At 35.4% G+C, this 23704-nt stretch overlaps 1 protein-coding gene across 1 annotated transcript; it reads left to right on the forward strand.

Annotated features, from left to right (window-relative positions):
* The first annotated feature begins 14573 nt into the window (after positions 1-14573).
* Positions 14574-22842, forward strand: rbpms2b (RNA binding protein, mRNA processing factor 2b). The gene is made up of 8 exons (XM_053617279.1): positions 14574-15333; positions 16912-16989; positions 17383-17421; positions 17668-17730; positions 20011-20161; positions 20530-20678; positions 21797-21864; positions 21961-22842. The coding sequence occupies exons 1-7, from the start codon at positions 15283-15285 to the stop codon at positions 21857-21859; spliced, it is 594 nt and encodes a 197-aa protein (XP_053473254.1). The 5' UTR covers positions 14574-15282; the 3' UTR covers positions 21860-21864; positions 21961-22842.
* The last annotated feature ends 862 nt before the right edge of the window (positions 22843-23704 follow it).

Below are 23704 nucleotides of genomic sequence, written 5' to 3' on the forward strand. Positions count from 1 at the left end.
TAATCTATTAAATCTATTTAGCCTAGTCTTACTCCAAATATTTCTCCTCACATTTTCAAAGTTGTTGGAATTCAACATTTAGTTAAATTAGTTAAATAATAGCTTGCTAAGTATTATATCCACAGTTATGTTAGCCTACATGTTTATTACAAATAGAAACTTGGTCAATATTTACATAGAGAGATGTTTGTAAAGTGTTTTAGCTGTCATTCATTCAGATTCTCAAGCCACTATGGGCATTTACTGTACCACTTTAAAAAATTTTTATTGCACTGACACTGGTTGTCACTCTTATTTTTGTTGATGGTCAAAAAAAGGTAAGAAAGAGAGAGAAGAGTTTTAAGGGGAGACAGACAGTCAGTTGGGCAAGATGAAAAAGGGTTGTGATATGGAAAATAAGGATATATATATATATATATATATATATATATATATATATATGTGTGTGTGTGTGTGTGTGTGTGTGTGTGTGTGTGTGATATATATGTGATATGTATATATATATATATATATATATATATATATATATATATATATACATATATATATATATATATATATATATATATATATATATATATATATATATATATATATATACGCTAAAACCTGACTAAAAAACAACAAGAGGATAAGGTTGACTAACTATGATAAAAACTTTGAAGGACATTTGACACAGGACTAAGACTAAGTAAATAAATAAAAAGCTGTCAAAATGAACACTAAAATAATATTAGCCTGTCTTGTAAACCAAGTCATCTGTTGATTTCCTGAATTATATTACATGATTCTGTGCCATCAATAGTTTATAACGCACTTTATCTTGCTCATGCTACTACTGGTGAGTGACATTACTCAATACAAGTTCAATTCAAACCATTAAGTGTTTATTTATAGCCAACTAAGGTGTCTGTAACCTAACCAGCTCCAGTTAACATTACTGCAACTAGCACACTGATTTGGCTTATACCATTACAAGTAGCCTTAAAAATAAAATAAAATAAATGCAGGATTGCATTTTAGGTCTGTGGCCAAACTTAAACTATTCTTCTCAGCTGCTCTGAGGTCGGATCAGATCATCACTGCTGATTGGGTTGTCTTTGAGTGCTAGTTTTATGCCCAGTAGTGTATTGTGCCACTAAATTATTAGTCACTGTTTCCATATTGAACTTGACAACTGGAGATGGCTATGTGAAAAAAGGAAAAGAACAGCCTTCTTAAATCAAATTCCAGACCTTGTTCTCATAACAAGTTATGGACATTGTTCAGGGCCGGACTGGGACATAATTTCAGGCCAGGGAGTCTCACACTCATCCAGGCCACCCCATACACCCACAACAAATTTTGAAACCACTGACAACATTATTTTTTCCTTCCTAAATTCAATTCATTGCACACAGTATAGTCATCCCATAAAAACATAAACAAGAAACCTAGAGGTAATGAAGCAGTCCTAATTTATATCAGTAATTTAGACCTAAATTACATCAGCTTAGATGGGTATGCCAAGCATTTAACAAACACCAGAAGTGCAAAGGCTGCAAGTAACTGTCTACTTTTCCCTCACAAAAGTACATTAAATGCAGAAGAGAGGTAAACAAAAGACACTTCTTTTGTTTTTTTTGTTTGTTTGTTTTTTGTCATGTTTCATGTATGCTATGAACAGGATTGTTTCCACATTGTTGGAAAATGAAAATGGTTTAACCTCACTGTAATTTGTGAGCACAGAATCTAAATTTCTTTTAGTTAAAATTAATGTATCACATTAGGGCAATGTTGTTGTTTTTTTGAGACTTAAAAATCCTTAAAATACCTGAGGTTTAACCATGCCATATTTCATACAAATATTTTAAAGCATATTTAATTTATCTTGATTTACCCCTACCTGTCATCTCAGGTTGACACTGAAGTGTGACTACTGCAAAAAAAAATTAGTGCCAGGTTGACTCTCTCCACCTTATTGTGAAAAATAGGAGAACATTTTTTTTTCAACCTCACATATGGGAAGGCATCATTTTCTAAATGGCCTAAATATCTGTTAGCACAACACTAACTACATCATGACAATATTTATTTAGAAAAAATCCTAATATTGAACATTATATTTCCTTTTATGACTCATAGCTTGGAAAAGTGTTTGTTGTTGTTGTTGTTGCTGCTTGCCCTAGCTGTATGTGTAATTTCAACATTTATAATAATAAATGTGAATATTTGTCTGCTAAATTACTTATCATGTTATAACTATACAGTAGATAATGCTGTCCTTCAGCATATTTTGAGTGACGATAGTAATAATTAGTTATAGTATATTAGTTATAGATAGTTGTTGCTAGTAGTGAAACTGTGGTTAATACTTGATTAGCTAAGTTAGTGAACACAAAGCTACAGTAGTTAGAAATGAGACTGATCTGCACTCGAAGCCCCGAACTGGTCGGTAATTTTGTTACATTTTTGCTGTTTCTTTTTTGGATGGTTTTCTTTTTGCGTGCGTGCCCTTTCCCTCTCTGCTCCACCTGGCTGCGTCCTCTCGATCCTCGCTCTATGCAGACCATTCCAAACCGTTCGCTGGAGCTGAGGAGAATGGTAGCATTACAAGTAAAAACTAACAGGTTCATGATTTATTATCAATTTATTATCAAATGCTGAAGTCGGAAAGGATCACTTGAGTACATAGGACATGCAATAACATAAAATAAAAAAAAAAAATAAAAAAAACCCAGCAGGACAGCAGGCCAAATCAGTTGTCAGGCCAGTGGGAATTCTTCTGGTGCTCCCAATGGCCAGTCCGGGCCTGATATTGTTATACTGTAGTTATAATCATTTAATTGGTTTAAATGTACTAGTTGAACATAGTGCAAACCATATTTTTTTGTTCAGTCCATTCAATGTTCTTGCACTGTTTTAAGTTTTAAGTAGATTAGGAAGCTGTTAGCAATAAATATTATATAACTAAATGCAGTGGATATAAAAAGTTTACACACTCCTTTTAAAATGATATTCAAAAAACGAATGAAATCAGGACAAATCAGATCTTTTTCCACCTTTAATGTGAAATAGCAACCAACAAAATATGACACTATGCTATTACGCTGGTTCCAGTTTACTTGTTCCAAATTATTGTTTAAATATTCATGAATATTCTTTAAAATTATACAAAGCATGCATTTTTTTTTTCTGTCTGAAAGCTGCCCTTACAGAAAAGTCACACAAACGTTTACATTTGTTATTTTTGGACACTTTGGACACATGCTATTTTTCACATACTTTTTTTAGCAGGTGATGAAAGGTGATAAAGAATTTATATTCATATGTAGGGCATACATTTATTTTTTCTCATAATATGATGTTATATCATATTGTTCACATGATTTACTTGAGTTTAACTGCAATTTCAGTTTCAGAGAATACCAAGGTGAAATGCACCTTCACCTGTTTTACACGTAGTCACATATTCATATTATTGCATTATTCATGTGCCTAAATATTTCATCACAATATTGCAATATTATATTTACATGCAATTCCACTTTAGTTTCAGTGTATCATGAAGGTCTAGTCACAATCAGTATTACAATAAAAATACAAATTATTTCGCAAAAAATTATCTGTTTTTCTAATCTATATAGATATACCAAGTTTAAAGTTACTATCATATTGATCAATTGATATGTTTAAATAGACAATCAAAGCTTTTTAATGTACTGTAAGTGGTACAAGAAGATATTATCTATTTCTTATAAGATGATATTGATGTATTTTTAACCTTTTACTGCAAGGTGTTTACAATTAATTTATCTCCAATTTTTTAATAGACAATAATACAGAATTACTATGTTACCACGTAACTGGAAAAAGGGAGCTTTAACTTTGACATAACAAAAAAATGCCTTGTCACATGACCAGGATCTGCTGTTTGCAATCACAAGGCATGGTGAAGATCATCATCTGAGGGCTCTCAAAATCTTAATTTTTCAATATTGATGCAAAACTACTTAAAGGGGAAAAAAAGTTAAACACTATGTCAGATAAGTTAACATTTATGCTTTGTCCTTTACACAAGTTATATATTTTGAGTAATCTGTTAAATGGTAAAATGTAATTGTTGCCATATGGCAACAACATGCAATGATGGAACTGTAATAGGCACATTCATGAACTGAAACAGGCTTACATAGCAAAAAAAAACCCACTAGGCGTGTAGTATATACACATATAGTATACTATAGCTCTAATAGTATATTTAAAAACTTTTTCACATTCAAAGTAAGAATACGTGTAGTAATTTCAGACATTTTGTTAATCGCACATTATTTTCTAAATTTTATCATTCAAGAGAAGGAATTAAAAAGATACTTCAACCAAAACATGTTTGAATTAATTTTTTTTTTAATGTATTTTGAGTTAGAAAATCCATCCACATACCTTTTACAACTTCAATTCCTTTTTAATGAAGATATAACTTTTACATGCTTACTATGTGGCAAAAAAAAACAAACAAAAAAACCCCCTGTAACTTATAGTCTTGAAAATGCAGTAATTGGAATTGTAATCTCATACATTTGATGTTATTTTTCACTATATAATACTTTCCACAATTGTACACTGTTGCCAACTGGAAACAATTTACCAACTAACTCCCCTAACAATTTTTTTTTTAACTCATTCAAGTAATAAAAATCCATAATTTAAAAAAAAAAAAATATATATATATATATATATATATATATATATATATATATATATATATATATATATATAAATGTAATAATTCATGCAGTAGAGCCAACTCATAACACCAAATTCTGTTCAGCCTTCTACATGTGATTAATTTCTGGTCATTAAATTGGCTTTATAAATATTTCAGGATTTTGATAATATACATTTAAAGCATTACTGGACTGCAGGTTATGTTGAAGTGTACAAGTTGATTTTACGATTTTAGAGTTTTTCTAACAGAGGTATCTCATAATCCATCTTTATCAAATTCAAAAAAAGTGGTTTGCACAAATAAGAAAGGAGAAGTGAGTTGGCTTGTTGCACAGTGTAAAATGAAGTAAGAATATTGCAAATTTTGCATGTGCAACAATAGCATCACTCTAGCTGTGTTCTAAATTAAACAAAACCAAGCACATTGCTCATGCACAGTTTTTATGAACAGTACAGTCATGGGCATGATGAGATCATATGATTTGGTTTAAACATTTGCAGTCATACACAGTAATTTAGTGTAAATCAAATCACAGAAAATGCATATGCTTTCCAAGAGAAATTCGTCAGCGAGCGCTCCGTGAATTATGTTATTCGGCTATAATCCGTGTTGGTTGAAGTCGTGTGATCAGGAGATGAAGGAAGACAAGCTCTTGGCAGCTCAGTTTTCTGATGGTCTCTTATTTACACATAAAACAAGCTAAGATGAATTATGCAAGTGTTCCTTCCTCAAAATAAATTGAACTAGACCTTGTTCATAACATATAACACCTTTCAGCAGTGATGTTTCAAGCAGTAAGAGATTGAAAATGGTGATAGAACAGAACCGCCCTCATTGGACCCCTCTCTCAGATGGAGAGGAGTGGAGGAGTGGTCATTCGGCCTATCAGTGCCAGATAGGAGCTCTGGCTAAACATCTTTGGGGTAAACATGGCAGTGGAAGGTAGTGGAATGCCTCTGCTGTGGGGGCGGGAAAGAGGTCAACAAGGGGCCAAGGCAGGTGGTGTGTATCAGCTCTTTGGTTGACAGCAGCACCCCCTGCACCATCCAAACAAATGCGCAGAGCTGAGGCCTTGGTTCACTAATGAAGGAAAAGGAACGTTGGTGGAGAAGAGGAAAAAGGAAAAATCTGTTTTTTATGTTTATTGCAAAATGATCTAGCCAAGGTCTGTGGTGTACATCTCTAAATCTCTTTGTGAAGCAATTTTTTTTTTTGCATACCACCAATCAAATATTTAATTATCTTCAATCTTCCATGATTTACCATTACTATGTTAGGCATAGTTTGAATGCTGACATGTGTCCTGTCTCAGAAACATGCATGTTGACATATGCTAAGAGGGGAGTCATATAACACAGGTCTATTAGTGCACTTTACATTCTCAGCAGAAGTCTTGTTTTGTTTTTGTGTCCTCCCTGAGGGTCGGCATCTCCCACAGCCCTTGGAGGAGTGTTACTCTGGTTAATGTGAGCAGCAACTGTTTTTGCAAGCAGAAAATCCGAGGTTCACCATCCTAAAATGAGACCCTATGGATGATACTTGTACAGCCATGACAAAAATGTGAAGTCCAATGATAACAAAAAAAATGGGAGGTAATTAGTGCATTTGTAGAGCAAGTGTTATATTTACATCAACAAATCTATAAAAATCCTCTATAATACAATTTCTTCTACTTTCATCATTGTAATGATCTCTTCAAACATACTGTATTATGGGAGTGAAATGGAAAGCTGAATACAGTTCAGGTCATAAGTTTACATATGCTTGATTCTTAGTACTGTGTGTAGTTACCTGGATGATCAACGACTGTTTTTGTGATAGTTGTTCATGAGTCCATTGTTTGTCCTGAACAGTTAAACTGCCCACTGTTCTTCAGAAAAATCCTCCAGGTCCTGCATATTCTTTGCTTTTCCAGCATCTTCAGGATATTTGACCCCTTTCCAACAGTGGCTATATGAAGTTGAGATCCATCTTTTCACACTGAGGTCAACTGAGGGACTCGTACACAACTATTACATAAAGTGCAAACATTCACTGATTCTCAAGAAGGCAACATGATACATTTTGAGCAAACTTTTGAGCAGTATGATGCAAACTTTTGAGAAGTATGATTGGTGTAAATTATTATTATTTTGTCTTTTGGGACACGTAAATATTTTATGTTGTTTCTGAAGGGCAGTACTAAATGAAAAATATAAGATATGTCAACAAAATAATATTTTACACTGATCATCCTGTTCAAAAGTTTACCTTTTGTAATAGTTGTGTATGAGTCTCTCAGTTGTCCTCAGTGAGAAAAGCAATTTAAGACTAATAGCCATGTGACAAGTAGAAAACAAAGTTGATGTGAAACAGGTGAGGCAATCGTCTAATCATAGTATATAAAGAGCCTCCAAAAAAAGGCCTAGTCCTTCAAGAGCAAGGATGGGTCGAGGCTCTGCAATTTGGGTCATGTCACGGCAAGCTAGCAACCCCATTTCCCAGAGTGCATCGCAAACTACAAACATGGCCAACGACTACAACTCCCAAAAGTACACACAGACACGGTACCTTCTCCTGAGGACTAATAACACACACATGTTCCCAATCACACTCACAATCACATTATATAAGAAACTGTTCAGTCACTATATCTTTGGGAAGTAATATGCTTGGTTGTGATTGTCTCTGGTGTTTAACAAGCCATGCTATTGTGTTGTTATTCTGGTTATGATTCTGCTTTACACTTGACCTTGATTTCTGTCTTACCTCCTCTAGCCTGATTGCCTGACCTCTGCCTGTCTTTGTTGTTGTTTTAAGGCAACGAAGGCCACATACAGTTGTGCAGCTGAAGAAATGCATAATGGATGAAAGGGAGAAAATTCCACCAACTGATGTCTTCAGCGCTCAAATGCTTAATAAGTGATATTAAAATAAAAGGTGATGTTACACAGTGGTAAACAGGTGACTGTCCCAACTTTTTTTGGACTGTGTTGCAGTCATCAGATTTGAAATGAGTGTATATTTTCAAAAATAAATGAAAACATAAAGTAAAACATCAAATAATATGTTAATAATGTGTTTTCAATATAGTACAGGATGAATTGAATTTTCAAATAACACCTTTTTTTGGGGTTTTTTTTTTGCATTTTCCATACTGTCCCAACATTTTCGGAATTGGGGATGTATTATTATTATTAACATTTTGCAGACTCTGCAAGGCGTATGTAAACTTATGACCTCAACTGTACATGGTCTAGTTAACCATCACAGCACCTGTGACTCTGTAGTCTCTAGTGGTCATGTCTGCTTGTCTTGCTGTCTTTCCACACTGCTGCTGTCAGCTGCTGTCCTCACTGGCTCTCAGCTCATCAATGCAGCTTTTGTTCTTCATAGTTAATCTTCCTACTGCATGAAGTGCAGAACATAACAGCGGCTACAACTTTGTAAACACAAAAAGACAAGTGAGGGACAATGTTGAACAGCAAGTATAAATCTTTTTCCTTTCTTTTTTAGTGATAAGGTGTATAGAATGAGGTTGCAATGAGACTGCAGCGTATGTTAGTCACTTATAATGCCTGGTGGGTTCATAATCAGCCTTTGTTCATGGACATATTCAGTACTGAAGTCGCTACTCTAAAGTTAGTAGAGTAATTAAGCTACCAGTTATTTTCCACTTGAAACCATGTCAAGTAGAACTCGCCTTTTAGAAGTTCTAATTTTAGAATGAAAGTACTGATAGGTACAAGACCATCATCTAACACATGCTGAAATAATCAACGATGGGATGATACGATGCTGCCTGACTCGATGCAGAGTTACTGCTATCACCCCATTATTTTCCTACAACAGCACATCCTAAGGTGTTTTATTTCTATTATACCACAGCAGTTTACCTACGATTTCTAGCAGAATTAGTAGATTAATTCAAATTAAAAAACCCATTAACTTCAGAAGTAATACACAATATGCATGTTAAAAAATAAAGTTAAAAATAATGTGAATAACGTTTGAAAAACAAATAACAAAGTATAACTGTAAGTAATGCTAATAACTTTAGCTAAATAATGTTTAAAGGTCAACTAAATACACCTGCATTAGCTAATGTTTATCCCACAACTGACTACAAAAAAGGTCCAGATAATCTTTGCATAAATTCAATTACAGCATGTTACTAAATGCTGATAAACTACTGAACTTAGGTCTCAGGGTGTAAATATTGGCACCCACCATTCAGCATCACTTATGACTTGCATTCGTCACCCCAAACATGTTCGTTAATTAGGTAATATTAAGAGACAAATTTCTAAAGTAAATCATTGTTTAATTCAAGAGTAAATCATTGGTTAATGCAGGTGATCATTATTTGGCAAATTTGATTAATTAAAAAAAATCTATTCATACAAGTGTTTATTACTTTGGTAACATTTATAGTTTATTAATGGTGAATTCTAGTTTGAATAAAAAATAGTTTTCATTTTAGAACCTTTAAAGATTCCCTCAGAGGAACAAAGTGAGGGTCCAAAATCCAGTTTCTACTACCAAAAAGGTGTTCTTGTTACATTATTTAACAAAAACATAGACATTTCTGGCCCATAATTATTCAATGTTATATCTTTAAAATCTTTTAAACTATGTTTCTATATATTCTTTTAGGACACAATTTGCTGGATTGTGTAAAATTGTAACAGCATTTATATTTCATTCAAATAGTGACTGATGTACACCTCTAACACATTGTGTTGATTTTTGTCTTCTTGTTCTATAGCCTTACACTGACTCTGTTAATTTTCCATTTGTATTATGCATTATCATTGCTACTTTTATTTATATTACTGAAAATTTTTATACTTTTCACTACTTTCCCCCCTAATTATTCTTCTTAGTGGACTTAGATCTTTGGATTGTATATCCATATACAGATTCAGGTAATAAAATGTAAAATGGAGAGACATAGCATTTGGGATGTGAATTATGCAAACCTCTGTGTCCCCTTAAGAGCGCAGAGAGCACAGTGTGCAGCTGTGGATCGAAACACGGTCCGACAGGCCCACTCAAGGGGTAGGTTCTCTATCAAATATTTATCTTCTTCTGTGACTAAAGCAAGGCTTTGTAGAGATGATGGACTACAGGTCAATACCCTGAACCTCCAGTCCTTTAGTCCATGTACACTCTGGAATGTTCCACCACTCTTTATCAATCCCCCCCTTCTGAATGGTAGTCTCCTTCTGGAAAAAAGAAAACAGGCGTAATTAGAGTGAACGCTAACAAAGATTCATCATTATTGGATTGTTACTTACAACACCTACCAGTTAGAGAAGCTTGCATGTTGATGTTGATTGATGGTCATAATGGGCATTTAAAAAAAATTCTAATACTTAAATTGGTCAAAAATGGAAAAATATTAAAATTGTTCGTCTTCTTCTTCTTCCTTTATGAAACAATGTGCTTCACAAGCTTCACTAATGAATATAAGCAGGAATATAAAACTCATATTTGTATTGTCATATTATTATATGATGGCCAGGGCACTGTGAAATGAAATATCACCCAGAAAAGGAAAAAAAAAAAGGGGAGGAAAGGACAAAGAAACAACAGGATTTTGGAAATATGAAACCCCAAAGTGATTTTAGTGGGAAGGGCTTTGTGAATCAATTATTATAAATGTTGTTTTTATTTCTAACATTTCTTATATTTCTAATATATTTGTTATATTTTGGAAATAAAGCTATATTTGGTATTTTAAAATACAATTTTATTTTTAATTGCCTTTATATGGCTTAGATCAATGGAATATTCATCGGTAAGTAAATAACTAAATAAGGGTGTTAAAAAGTAAAGCTTAGGGTATTAAACATGGATGTTCACTTATCTGTTGCTGCTTTCATCATCTAACTGAACTCTCCTGTCCCGGTTACTATAAGCACTAACACAGCACCTACAGTCAGTCTTTAGCAGCTACACGCATCACTGAATCTCCAAACTTCTGTTCAATATTTGATAAGATTAGTTCTTCCTGACTGCTTTGCAAATTCGGTGTACAGCAGATGCACAGAGCTGGCATAAGAAACTCGATGTACTTGAACAATAATAGATCTGTGTCTTTTTTTTATTTGTCCTTGTAGTCAGGCCTCCAACTGGCACAATCTGAGAACCAAGCAGAGAGCAATATTTAACCATCATGCATTTTGTGCCATTCACAAGGACTAGATGTACATTAAAACAATAATCACCTAAAGTATTTATTCATCTCACATCATGGGGTAGCTCTAATTATGGAGAAATGGGTATTTAATCATGTACAAATTCATGGCAGGGTTATGTAAATTTTTGCACAACTGCATTTAATTTATTTTTAGATTATCTTAGATAATAATATTTTAGTTCTTTTGAGTTATGTTTATCACATCTAAATAGAATATGTAAAATTTGAAATCAATTATGTATAAAATCATCTCAAACCTAAACGTAAACCAGTGAAGGCTGGAGCTTATAAACCAGTATTAACCTTGGAAACATATTCTGATATGGGTGTCATGGTGACACAGCAGGTATCATTGCCACCTTGCAGCTCCAGGGTCACCAGTTCGATCCATATATATGTATACATATATATGTATGTATGTATATATATATGTATATATATATGTATATATATATATATATATATATATGTATATACATATATATATATTCTTTTGAATTCTATTCCTATTTAATGTGTATTATTTCTTATGTGTTTTTTGTGTAATTGAGCTGCTGTAACGAGGGAAATTCCCCAGTGTGGGATCAATAAATTTTTTATCTCTCTTATCTCTTAATGTGTATGTGCATGTCACCCTGTGATGGACTAGCATCCAATTCATGGTGTATTACCACTCCATGCCTAGTATTCCTGGGATTAGGCTCCGAATCAACCACTACAGGATAAAGCAGTTAGTGAAGATGAATGAATGAGAATGAATGTTCTAATATGTGTCTAATACTGTTGCTTTGTGAGATATTAAGAGATATTAAAAGATATTACGATATTAAGCTTAAACAGAATGCATGAAACTAGGCCCAAAATTTGTCAGTGTTGCATGTCTATTCTTATGAAAACACATACAATATGGCCAAACCAAAAGCTGTAAAAATTCCCCCAAATCAGAGATTATTTCAAACACAGCTGATCATATTTCAGATTGTGTTTATTTTTATTGACTTCCATATCAACAATAAACATGGATAATTTTGGCAGTGGATTTGTTTTTACTGGGAAACGGCCCTGAGAGTGAAGCAATGAACTCCAGCGCTTTGTTCAAAGTGTTTGTGTGTCCTCAGGCATGAGTGACAGATTGACTGTAGCCAAAGCTAAAAGAAACACAGATCACAGTTGGCCATCGTGCTGATGTTACGTTGAAGAGATTGGCGTGTGAGTGTGTGAGCTTGTGTGTGTATTGGCTATTCGATGAATCCATTAAGAACAAAATAACAGCACTTTAATATCCACTTCTTTAAGTGCTGCTGTGTAACATTTTTAACCTAAGGATAATGAAACATTGATTAGCTATAAGCATAAGCATAACATTATGAAATAAATTAATTTTATCACCAAAATTAAACAAAGCACTAAAGTGCCAAGAGAATGCTTAAATGCTATAAAATATTATTCAAAATAGATGTCTTTAACAAAGTGACTATGAGATGTTTTTTTTTTTTTTGGTCAAGATATCGAAAGAACCAAAGTTTCAGTGGATGGTGGATGTGCACTGAGGCGCAGAGGACACTGGGAACACAAGCTAAGTGCTGTGGAGCTTTGTGATGCTGATATGATGGGATGGGTTCAGTGAGGCATAGGGTGGAGGAGTGCAGGACGAGGTGGCTTTTGGAACAAAGGGCCTGCTCTTCTCGAACAGAGCATGAAGGCCTCATTGGACGGGTTCGGGTCTCACTTCATGGCTGTTGTATGTTGGAGATTCACTGCCCATAATGAGCAGTTGATGGGAAATGAAAGTTTGATGGAGAAACAATACCTGTGGCCACAGTGGCGCTTCAGTGAATCTCAAGAGAACTTCTCCTCATTGACATGTCGCATGTTTTGCATCTTCCAGGACAGGCTAATATAATTCAGGTGCAATAACTAGAATGTAATGTAAGAATGTCAGAGACGTCATGAGCAAAACCTTTTTTTTTTTTTAAATTCTGGATAGTGTCTGATCATACTTCCTTGTATAATTCTGTAACTGCCAGAAATATCAGCACTGCTCTCTCTGCCAGTCAGTTCCACTCCCCTAATCACTGCACATGTCATTTTTCAAGAGCTTTACACTGATAATACTATCTCAAACTGCATGATTAGATCCAGCTTTGGGTGTTGTGTTTTATTTTTAAACCACCTGAAACTGCACAAACATCTAAAATATCTTGAGCATGCAGAAGTGTAATATGTGTGTTTGATTTGTTTTAAAAAATAAAGTGTGTATGCACTAGTCATCAAATTATTTAATTCTCAAAACATTGAGAATTAGTGACTGAGTTCCCGTAATAAGCACGTGTTTATAAATACACCGTAGTGTAGTATCCCCTAATGTGTGATAAAGTGAATTTGCCTTTATTTAGACATAATGTACAAAGCTGAATTAAGTCAATCCCAAAAAAGGCAAATTTTCCAGCCTTTAAGAAAAACCTTCGCTCTGATTGTGTTTCCAGACAATGTCAGGAAAGACTGTGGCCTTTAAGCACAATTAGTCCTGACTCATTCAAACCAAAACTGTTTCATATTCACAAGCGGGATATGTGTGAACTGCCAAATTGTGACTGTTTATATTATACTGCATTGAGTATTAGACATTATGATTAGTGGGACTAGGACTAGGCTGAATAGAAAATTCATCATGTTTTTTTCTTTCTTTCAGTAACAGGAAGTAATTTCTCTCCAGTGGACAAGACAGTGGATATCAAGAGTCCAGTGTACAAGACAGTGGATATCAAGTGTGCTGATACTGTATGTCTCCACTTGTGCAGTGGTGATAGGTCATTTCTTTATATTGTTACAGTAATGAAAATCAGTATTCAGTATTTCCATGGTAGTATTTTCTTATAATGATTTTATAATGATTAGTCTATTTCACTTGAATTAAATGGATTTTATCTAAATCTTAATAACAAAAAACAAAAAACAAACCATGTTAACTTAGACCTAATATGTTCTATCGATGGATTCAGGAATAAAATCTCCAGAATATTATTGTACACGTTTGAATAATAAACCTAATATTAGAATCATTCATAAAATAAATGTGAGCAGAAGAGGTTCTTTTGATCTATTTATTTATTAGATCTTTTTAGTTATAGGGGTCCTGGCTGTGCTCACGCACAAACGCACGCGCGCGCGCACACACACACACACACACACACACACACACACACACACCCACACACACTGTGCTTAGAACTTGCTTCTAGCAAGTCTAGGTTTCTCTTTCATGCATAAGCATATCAAACATAAAGTCAGTTAGATTTAGGTTTATTACTCAAAATGGCATGCAAATGAAAATACATTTTGACTTCATATTTTTTTCTTGAAAAATAAAAGCAAAAGGGGGTAAAAACTTTTTTAAAAAATTACTGCTACTGATGTGAAAATTTATTCACTAATATTTTAGTTCTAAAATATTACTGAACATTTTTTTACATCTCTGTTGAACAGAATGATAGAAATTACAGACATTTAAAGATGATAGTAATAATTATGCATTTTAGTTATGTTATATATTATATGATGTTTTATTCAAAAAGGGCTAATAATATTTGTCTAAAGTCTTTTATTTAAAAAAAAGAAAAAAGAAAGAAAAAACAAACAAACAAAAAAAACTTCATTTGACCTTTTGTGTAGAAATTTTAGACAGAAATGCCCGAGAAAACAGAAATGTGCTGCATATGACCTTCAGTATTGCTGGATAGGGAGTGATGGGACAAGACCTAAACAAGATATTATTTTTATTTTTTTATTTTATTTTTTATTATTATTATTGTTATTAATTTTTTTATACAACATTGCAGTGGTATGGAGGCACGTTATTTCATATATATTTTCAAAACCATCCTTAAATCAATGGTTTACGAGTTTGGACACCATAAATTAAAAAGTGTTTAGGACAGAAAAGGAATATCTCCAATCTGGCAACCCTGCAGGGGAAGGGCTTAGGTACACGTACACCAGCTGTAGCTTCTCTGTCTGTGATTGCTGCCTTTGAAGACCTTCAAGTTTTCACTGATGACTTAATTTGCGCGCAGAGAGCAACATGGCACAGGGTTCTCCATGTGCTCTTATTCTGTGCACATCTAAACCGATATAAATGTGAGCAGTAGTAGAGACGCCACTTCCTCCACTTTCTCATCCCCACGGTGCACTTTTCCACCTTTACCTCCCGACACCAGCTCACCTTCAGTTCCTTTTCGTTCACCTGCTCTTTTCGGGCTTGGCACCGCCGCACCACCAGCGCGCACTTTGGCACATTGGATGCACTTCAACATCGGAACAGGGGAAAAAAGTTTGTCTACTCTTTTTGAGTATTTTTTTTTTTTTTTTTTTGAGTTCTCTAACCACCAGGATGAGTGTCAAATCTGACTCCGAGACCAACAACAACGTAGTTGAAGAGGAGGTAAGATCTCGGTGCTGTCAAAGTAGGAGTTCTATATTTTTAGCGCGAAAAGAGCGTATATGTTTTCCTTGCGTGCGTTACTTTTGTATGTCGAACGGAAAATGGACTGTTAATAACTGGTTAGGATAATAGTTGTTGGCAGAATCCTGTAAACTGTCTACATTTGTGGCACACTGAAACTGTGCGTGTGTTAAATTAACACTTTTCCTTCCTTCAGGAAGAAATCCTTGTGTGCGTAAAACCATATTCAGTAATGAATGTCTACGAAGTTTAATCACTTAATATTTAAAACTATTTGTGTAGCTACTTCAGCCTTCCTGACTGCCCTTCTTTCTGTGCAATTTTTAATATTGTTCCTGGGTAGGATGTCCATGCCTTTTTTGTGCATTTAATTGAAGTTGCTAATTACATGTTTTCAATACAGAACAGCAGCTGCAGTCGGCTCTTATTTCAGTGATGAACTCGGTTCAAACTGTCACTGGTTATGTGGAATCAACTTCAACCCCCAACTTTACACGGTTACTTGGGTGTGTGGGGTTTTTTTTGTTTTTGTTTTTCCCTTTCATTAACAATAGCCAAGACATTATACTAGGCATAATGCGCACAAAGTCTGACGAACTTTCTAAACATGCCTGTTGCTTTTTTTATTTATTTTTTTAAATAAAGCCCTCTCTTTCATTACTGTTCTTTAAAATAATTCTGGTTTATGACTGTTCAGTGAGTCCATAGTGTGGCTCAAATCGCCCCCCCCCTTTCCTTTTTTTTTTTCTTCTCTTTTTAAAAAAAGGACAGCTAATCTCACAGCCTTAGCCCATGTAGCTGCCTTAGTCAAATCCTTTTAGTGTAGCTTCCAAGAATGGGTGGAAATATGCAGTCTTGCTGCACATCAAGACTTTGTAAATTTGAGCTTCCTTTTAACTTCTCATAGTGTATCAGTGCTTCAGATTAGAAGACTGGGAGAGTTATAATCTGTTTTTAGGTGGAGAATGACTGTTCTGTTGACCTCATAGCTGTGAGACAGAGGAAGGAAACCCCATCATGCTGTGTTTTTGTTGTCCACTAGCAGTCTATTGTAGAACAGAGCCTCCCACCGAGCTTGAAGTTGCACTGTTCAGTATACATGGCCGTTCAGACCTATGACTGCTGGTATTTCAAATTATAGAATGTCTTTGTTCTGTCTCCTTTTACTATCCATTTTATGGTAGGTTGACGTTGAAGTGGAAATGTCCTTTTGAGTGCATGCTAGATAGGGGTTACTGGTTTAACTATGTGTTTAGGGGAGACATCCCTTTTTTTTTTTAATACAGAACTTTTTCCATGTTACTATGCATTGTCTAATTGTTAAAAGAATAAAATGTTTAGTTATTTTGGAGGCTATGCTGTTTTAAACTCCTGCTTTGATAATTTCTTTAATTTCTTAATCTGTTCAGGGTTAAGTGTGAGCTATAAAATGGGTGTTTCTCTAACTTGACTTTGTCCAAATACTTCTAGCCTCAAACAATGCAGGAGGTTTGTTCTGCTCTTAAAATCAGCACTATACAGCTTATATTCAGACTGTTTCCTACACCTTCTCTCTAGGTGCGAACACTCTTTGTAAGTGGCCTGCCAACAGACATCAAACCTCGTGAACTCTACCTCCTATTTAGACCATTTAAGGTAAGAATGGATTCTATGGAAGTTGCTCTCATGCATTTTTTTTTTCCCATAACCAATTCCAGCGTTACTTTTTACAGCTGTTGTCTTTAACCAGAGTGTTTATAATTGTATTAAAATGACTTTGGGCACATTAAAATCAGATTGCATGAGTCACTTAATTGCTTCTCTATTCCCTTTTTCATTCATGTCCAAGTTTGTCATGAAACAAAATTTTATTTACTACAGCATGGGCTCTAAGTTCAGTTTTGCTCCTGATTACTTGGGGTGAATAAACCTGACCCTTAATTGGAAGGGAATATGTTCAATCACAATCACTTGTGTCAAAGAAATTGTACAGCTTGGTTTCTTGGTGGTTTCTTCATGCCTAATTGGATCTCCCCCCCCCCCTTTCAGGGATATGAAGGTTCTCTGATCAAGTTAACATCAAAGCAGGTGAGATGGTGATATCATGGCGGTATGTATGCAGGATAGTGTTCAGGCATAAACTTTAAAGCTTTTGTTTAGCATTGGTTCAATTTCAATGTGAGTGAGTGTGATTCATTTTTACAACTTTATTAAAAGTATATTTTAATATGGTAGGTTTGGACACCAACTTGTTCATCCTATGTAATTCTGGTGTTCTCTCTACCTTCAGGGTAAAGCACAAAATTGAACTGACTGTCCCTCCTTCTTTTCCAGCCTGTTGGATTTGTAACATTTGACAGTCGGTCTGGTGCTGAAGCGGCAAAAAACGCCTTAAACGTAAGTACTTGGTCATCTGTAAGCATTGTGTTGAATTATTGATCTTGGATGTGTTGCAGTAGGAGCACATATTCTGGTTTTCTATACATTATATTAAGATTTCGTTTCATTTGTGATGCTTCAGAGGTAAACTTAATGATGGGCTTTAGATATTTACATAATTTGTTTATAGTAAATGTTACAAAATGGCTGAATACCCAAGTTATGCAATCAGTGTGGTCCCAACAACCTTTAAAGCCTATGCAGTGGACTCTGGAGGGAGCATTCTCACCATGGCCATTTGTAAGGTCGTTCCAAACTAAATTGTTGAGCGTTTGCATTATAGGACCATTCATAGAAACCCACTTATTGATGCCTAAAAAAATATAATTTTGTGTTGCTTTGAATATTGATGGAAAAAACACCAGTGGTAATTATTGTAAGTCATGTTAAAGTATGACTCATACAAACATTAGTTAGTAACGGTGCAGAATCAGCAAAACCTAATTCTACTTTGGGCTATATTCTGGCCCATTAATGTCAGTTGCAATGCAAAATGATGCTGCATGGATAGTTTAACATTTGTATGCTTTATTTAATAAGTCTATGGGGAGTGGTGATTTTGGTGCAGTTGATGAATCGGCTTCAGCTGGGTGGACTCAAACTATTGCTCATTAGTCCCTTGTTTACATGTCATATGCATACATGTTTACATAACGCATGCTAATTTAAGCTGATACTGTATGTTGGGAATCCAATAAAAGGAAAGTATTCAAAAGTTATCCACGTTGTAAAGTTTTGGTGAAGCTGAGTTTGAAGTGCTTATGTCCAAGGTTGCTGAAAATGGAGATTATCTTTGGGGCCCAAAATGGTGAAGGAAAAAAGTTAATGCAGTAAGAACTTGAAATAAAACAATCAACTGACGATGTGACTTCAGCTGAGAAAATAATGGTTCAAGTTTATTTGCAATCCTTTGTTTTTATGGCTGTTAATGGTATTTGAGTATGTAGAAGTGTACAGGTTTTGTATAAACTTGTTTAGGCTGAAATTGGGTAAATCTTTCTATCTTCACTAGCTAGTGAACTGTCTAGGGATTTGTTTTATTTGTTTATTTATTTTATATTAATTGTAGAACTTTTTAGGATGGGTCAGTTTAAAGCTTTGTTTAGAAATGTCAATACATCTCTTGAACAAATCTACAAATTCTTACTTCATATAAACAAAACAGCTGAAGAACTTGAACTGAAAAGCAGACTACCAAAATGAATGCATCTTTTATGCTGTGAAGTTATGTAACATCTGAAAATAAACAGTGATGTACATGAGTCTTTGAGTAGGCCGTCTGTCTAAAACCCCACATCCCTGGTGTATCTTGGATGCAGATGCATCAATTGAAGGACTGATGAGCTAAAAGATCCATGTCTGTACCTCTGACTCACATTTACCAATTACATTTTAACCCTAAACCCCTTCGATATTCCTGTATGAGGTTTGTATGTAATTGACTTTGCTTGAGCTTTTTATTACCTATAAGCTGCTACCTCATTTGAGATTGACTTTAGGGATTCAAACTGAGAATTTGTTAAAATGAAGTGCAGACATTTACACATGCTCCAACCAGAAAAATCATAGATGCAGAAGAAATTTGTGACTAGTGAGCTGTGGAATTGACTACTTGTACAAAACTGAATAAGTGCTAATAGCTGTATGATTACATATGGCTACATGATTATTTTTTTTTTTAAATTTGAGGGGGGGCTAGCTAATGGTCTGCTTTACCAATTCATGACCAGCTAGGCTTGGGCAAAGTGAACTTACTAGAAATAATGGCATAATCAGTATTTTTAGTGGTTGAGGTCCATCTGCTCAGTATTTCTCTTTTGTTTGTCTGAATGTCTGTGATCAGGTGACATTAGGACACTGCCTTTGGCTACCCTTAAAGAGAGGGATCCTTCAGAGTTCTCACTATGGGGAGCTTGGCCTTGGCAGGGAGGACAGCATAGTGTTCACTTTTAAAATGGGCCACACCAATTACTTGCTGTTCTGCCTGAGATTTGCTCGCTGTGCCATTTTTGGCAACTTTGACATGTTTTATCCAGCTAAAGTATTGACCATATTTTGCTTTGGACTAACAACCCATTTTCCAGCTTACAGTATCTATTCTAGTACTATAGCTCTTCTGTCAAGTCCAAGAATCTTTCACCTGCATGTGGACACCAGCTTAGTGCACTCTTGCACATTCTGCTTCATTGTCAGGCACAGCCCACTCGTATTATTGTATCCCCCACCTTGTGTCTCCAGGGTGTTCGATTTGACCCTGAGAACCCGCAGACCCTCCGTTTAGAGTTTGCTAAAGCCAACACGAAGATGGCAAAGAGTAAGCTGATGGGCACGCCGAACCCCACAAATATCCACCCAGCTCTAGGGGCACACTTCATAGCACGGGACCCATGTAAGTGTACGGCCACATGGTAGCTTTCTCACAGCACATGCAAACATGCTGTCGCCTATAGCAGGGGAACAAACTAATTCACCTCCAGCACATGCATGCTTCATTGGAGCACTGACTGCCAGTTCAATGACGTTTATGCATTCAGTGTTTCCACTTCACACCACAACTGTTCTGATGCTCTGAATAAAACCTAAGCTTCTTGTCACATCCTATTTGCTTGGACAATTTTGAAAGATAAAAGCATAAATATTCTCATTCACTTAGTATTGTGATTGTGGGCTTATTCTGATTCTGGTTAGGATTGGGCATGGATTCAGTTTTATACAAAGGTCTGTGCATGTGTGGTGTGGCTTGCTGTGCTTCCTCAGATGACCTGACTGGGGCAGCACTGATTCCAGCATCTCCAGAGGCCTGGTCTCCATACCCTCTGTACACAGCAGAGCTGAGCCCAGGGCTGCCCCACACTGCCTTCACCTACCCTGCAGCAGCAGCAGCTGCCGCTGCCCTCCATGCCCAGGTGCCTTTTTTTTTTTTTTTTTTTTTTTTTTTTAAAATATATAAAGTAATAGGAGAAATACACTACTCTGGTATGCACACTTTGATTCAATTTGAATAAGGCAAGGCAATGAGAAGTGATAACAGCAGGGCTTCCTATTAAAATGTACAGATTATAAAACTCCTTTAAGAAGGAAATCTGACAGTGTAGCAAAAGATGTTTGTTCCCAGGCAGCTGTGTCTAAAATTTGGTGCAAGTATAAACCAAATAGGAAGGTTCTAAAAGGAAAACACTGGTAGACCAAGGAAGAGGGCAAGTGTCAGGATGGAAAACAAAAGCAATATTACTTAAATATAAAATGCACAACAAAACATGTCTGGTGCCGTTCTAATGAAACAAAGATGACTGCCTGAAGAAAACAAATTTCCCCACTCACTTATGATATGGGGTTTCATGTCAGGTAAAGGACAAGGGGAGACTTCAATGCACAGGTGTACATTGAAGCTTTGAAGATTTAGAATTTTCTTTCTTAGAAAATGGGTTTTGTGGTCATTTTTCAGGATGATTCATCTTGCCACAGCAGAGTGGTGAAGCTTTTCTTCAGGAAACGCATATCAACTTGACCTGGCCAGCCAACAGTTCAGATCTCACTCTGATTAAAATTTATGGTGGAAACTTAAATTGGCCCATGACGGCTCAATCCTGCAAAGCTGAGCTGTTAACTGCTATTTGAGAAATTGAACCAGCTTGATGGAGATCACACTGAGTGATCCCATAATTTTTCCAGGGGTTATAGGTTTTAATAAACATGAAATGCTGGGTGAATGATGGTTCAGGCTCTTTCATCTACCCTTCCAAAAGCATGCTAGTAGGTGGACTGGTTACTCTAAATTGCCCTGAATGGTCCTGTCCATGGTGTGGAATCATTGAAAATGATTGCTTCTTGCACTAATATTATAATTGGACTCTAACGTTTGGTAGGAAAAAGTATTTAGTGTCTTAAACCAAATTAGCTGCAAATAATGGCTTTTGTATTTTATGCATAAAATCATGAGAAAATCAGTTATCCTCAGTGTGCATACAGAGCATATTGGCAAGCAATTGTCTTGAATGTTCTTACATTTTTTTCTTCCTTGTAGATGCGTTGGTATCCAGCAACAGAGTCCTCCCAACCTGGATGGAAATCAAGGCAGTTCTGTTAAAGATGGTGTGCATCATTTTTTTTTTTTTTTTTTTTTTCTTTTCATTAAAAAAAAAAAAAATTGCTCATGCTTTTAATCTTCTACATTTTCTTTTAATATAGAGAAGAAAGGTGACTTGCTTCTATTGGAGTGAATCTGTTGCAGCCCATACTTGATTCAGCCTGGCTCTTTAGGTTGTGAACATCTCTCCATCTTTCTGCTGAACAGGAGGCTCAGAGGATGCAACCATACTAGCACTTGCCTTAGTTCTGTTAAAATGTTTTGAATAAGGAGATTATAATGGAAATGAAGTTGTAAGGCTTTTTTGTTTGGTTTTTTTTATTTATTTTTTTTTTTTTATTTTGGTCATGAACTAGGTAAATGGTTCTTGTGCCCCCTTGTCATATGTATTGCTCCTTGGCTTGTTGTAATCTAAGCATTTGTTTGTTACCTTAGTCCTTTGTGTGATATTAAGTAGTGGCCAGCTCGGTTTAGAAGGGTTTGGTGTCTGCCCAGACAGCTTGTGCAAGCTGTGATTATGCATAAACTATTATTTTAATGTGCCATCTTGTCTAGGCTTGTGAACGTTTCCATGTAAGACAGCTTGACCTTGCCAAATACAGACAATCCAAGTGTAAAGTAGTCTATATGGGGAGAAAAGTGTGCAATTAAGTATTCTAAGTTATTTTTTGTTTATTTACTGATTTAATATCCTATAGAACAGTTGTAAAACTGTGTTTTTCCTTTGTTAGATTTGTCATGCTGACAAGTCTAACACTTTGTGGGTGGCAGATTTAACTGTTAACATTAGCTTGCTGTAGAAGGATGTATGATGGTGCATGAAGATAAAATTATGCATGAAGGGGTTTTAATGGATTATAGTACATATGGTCAATACTGACCTTACATTTATTTGTTAAGTCTGTAAAATTGTATGATGCAGTATTAAAACATGTTAATGCATTACACTGATGTTCTTGCTTATTTCTGAGTAAAGGAGTGGGTTACTATAACTTTCCTATTTGTTTTATGTGCAAGCTAAGTGGTGCCCTTTGGAGCAGGAATTCTCAATCATCTGCCCTGCAGAGTTTCAGTGCCATGGTCAAAACCATGTGATCTCATCAGTTAATTACCAGGCACTTTCGTGAGTGATCAGGAGTGCTGTAGTGTAAACTTAAAACTGTGCATAACTGTGGGTTCAAAGATCCAGCGAAGGAAAGCAGGCAGCCAGTCACCACTTCTGGAGGGGCTGCAACTGAAGCTCTATCTCCAGGAGCCCAGTTGGTCGCGGCTGTTGTGAATCCAGTGGGCAAAGCTGCCCTCTAGCGGTGAAAGAGGAGGGTTGTGGTTACTTTGAGGTAGCAGAGAGGAAGTTCACATGTAACTGTTTTTGGGTTACAGTGATGGAAATCACAATCCAGAATTATTATAATTCCAGGTTATTTGTAGTTATTAGCTTTAACAGTAATGACTCCTTAACATTTGTGTTCTCAGTGAAAAATGTAAAGCTTTATTGTGCCAATAAAATATCCAAATATTATAGTACACTTAATGTACTCCAATTACATTAATTGGAGGGGGGGGTCTGCAGATATTTCTTTAGTTTGGTGGGTCCCTGGCTCCAAATTGTTTGTGAACTCCGGTGTTAGAAAGGACACAACCTTGCCACAGTTTATGAAGGGTACTGGTTTTGATAGCTAAGATGTTGCATTAATAAATTCTGATGCAATTTTAAATACTTGTACTAAGATAATGCCTAATTAAATCTAATTCATAGGTGTTTCATATAGGTGCCAGCAAGGTGGGAACAATACTGTTTGATTTGTTTTATGGGCATCCAAGGTCAACGGTTTCAAAGGTTTTCTT

Source organism: Ictalurus furcatus, chromosome 27 (genome assembly GCF_023375685.1).
Source record: "Ictalurus furcatus strain D&B chromosome 27, Billie_1.0, whole genome shotgun sequence".
In the NCBI taxonomy this organism is placed as follows: Eukaryota; Metazoa; Chordata; class Actinopteri; order Siluriformes; family Ictaluridae; genus Ictalurus; species Ictalurus furcatus.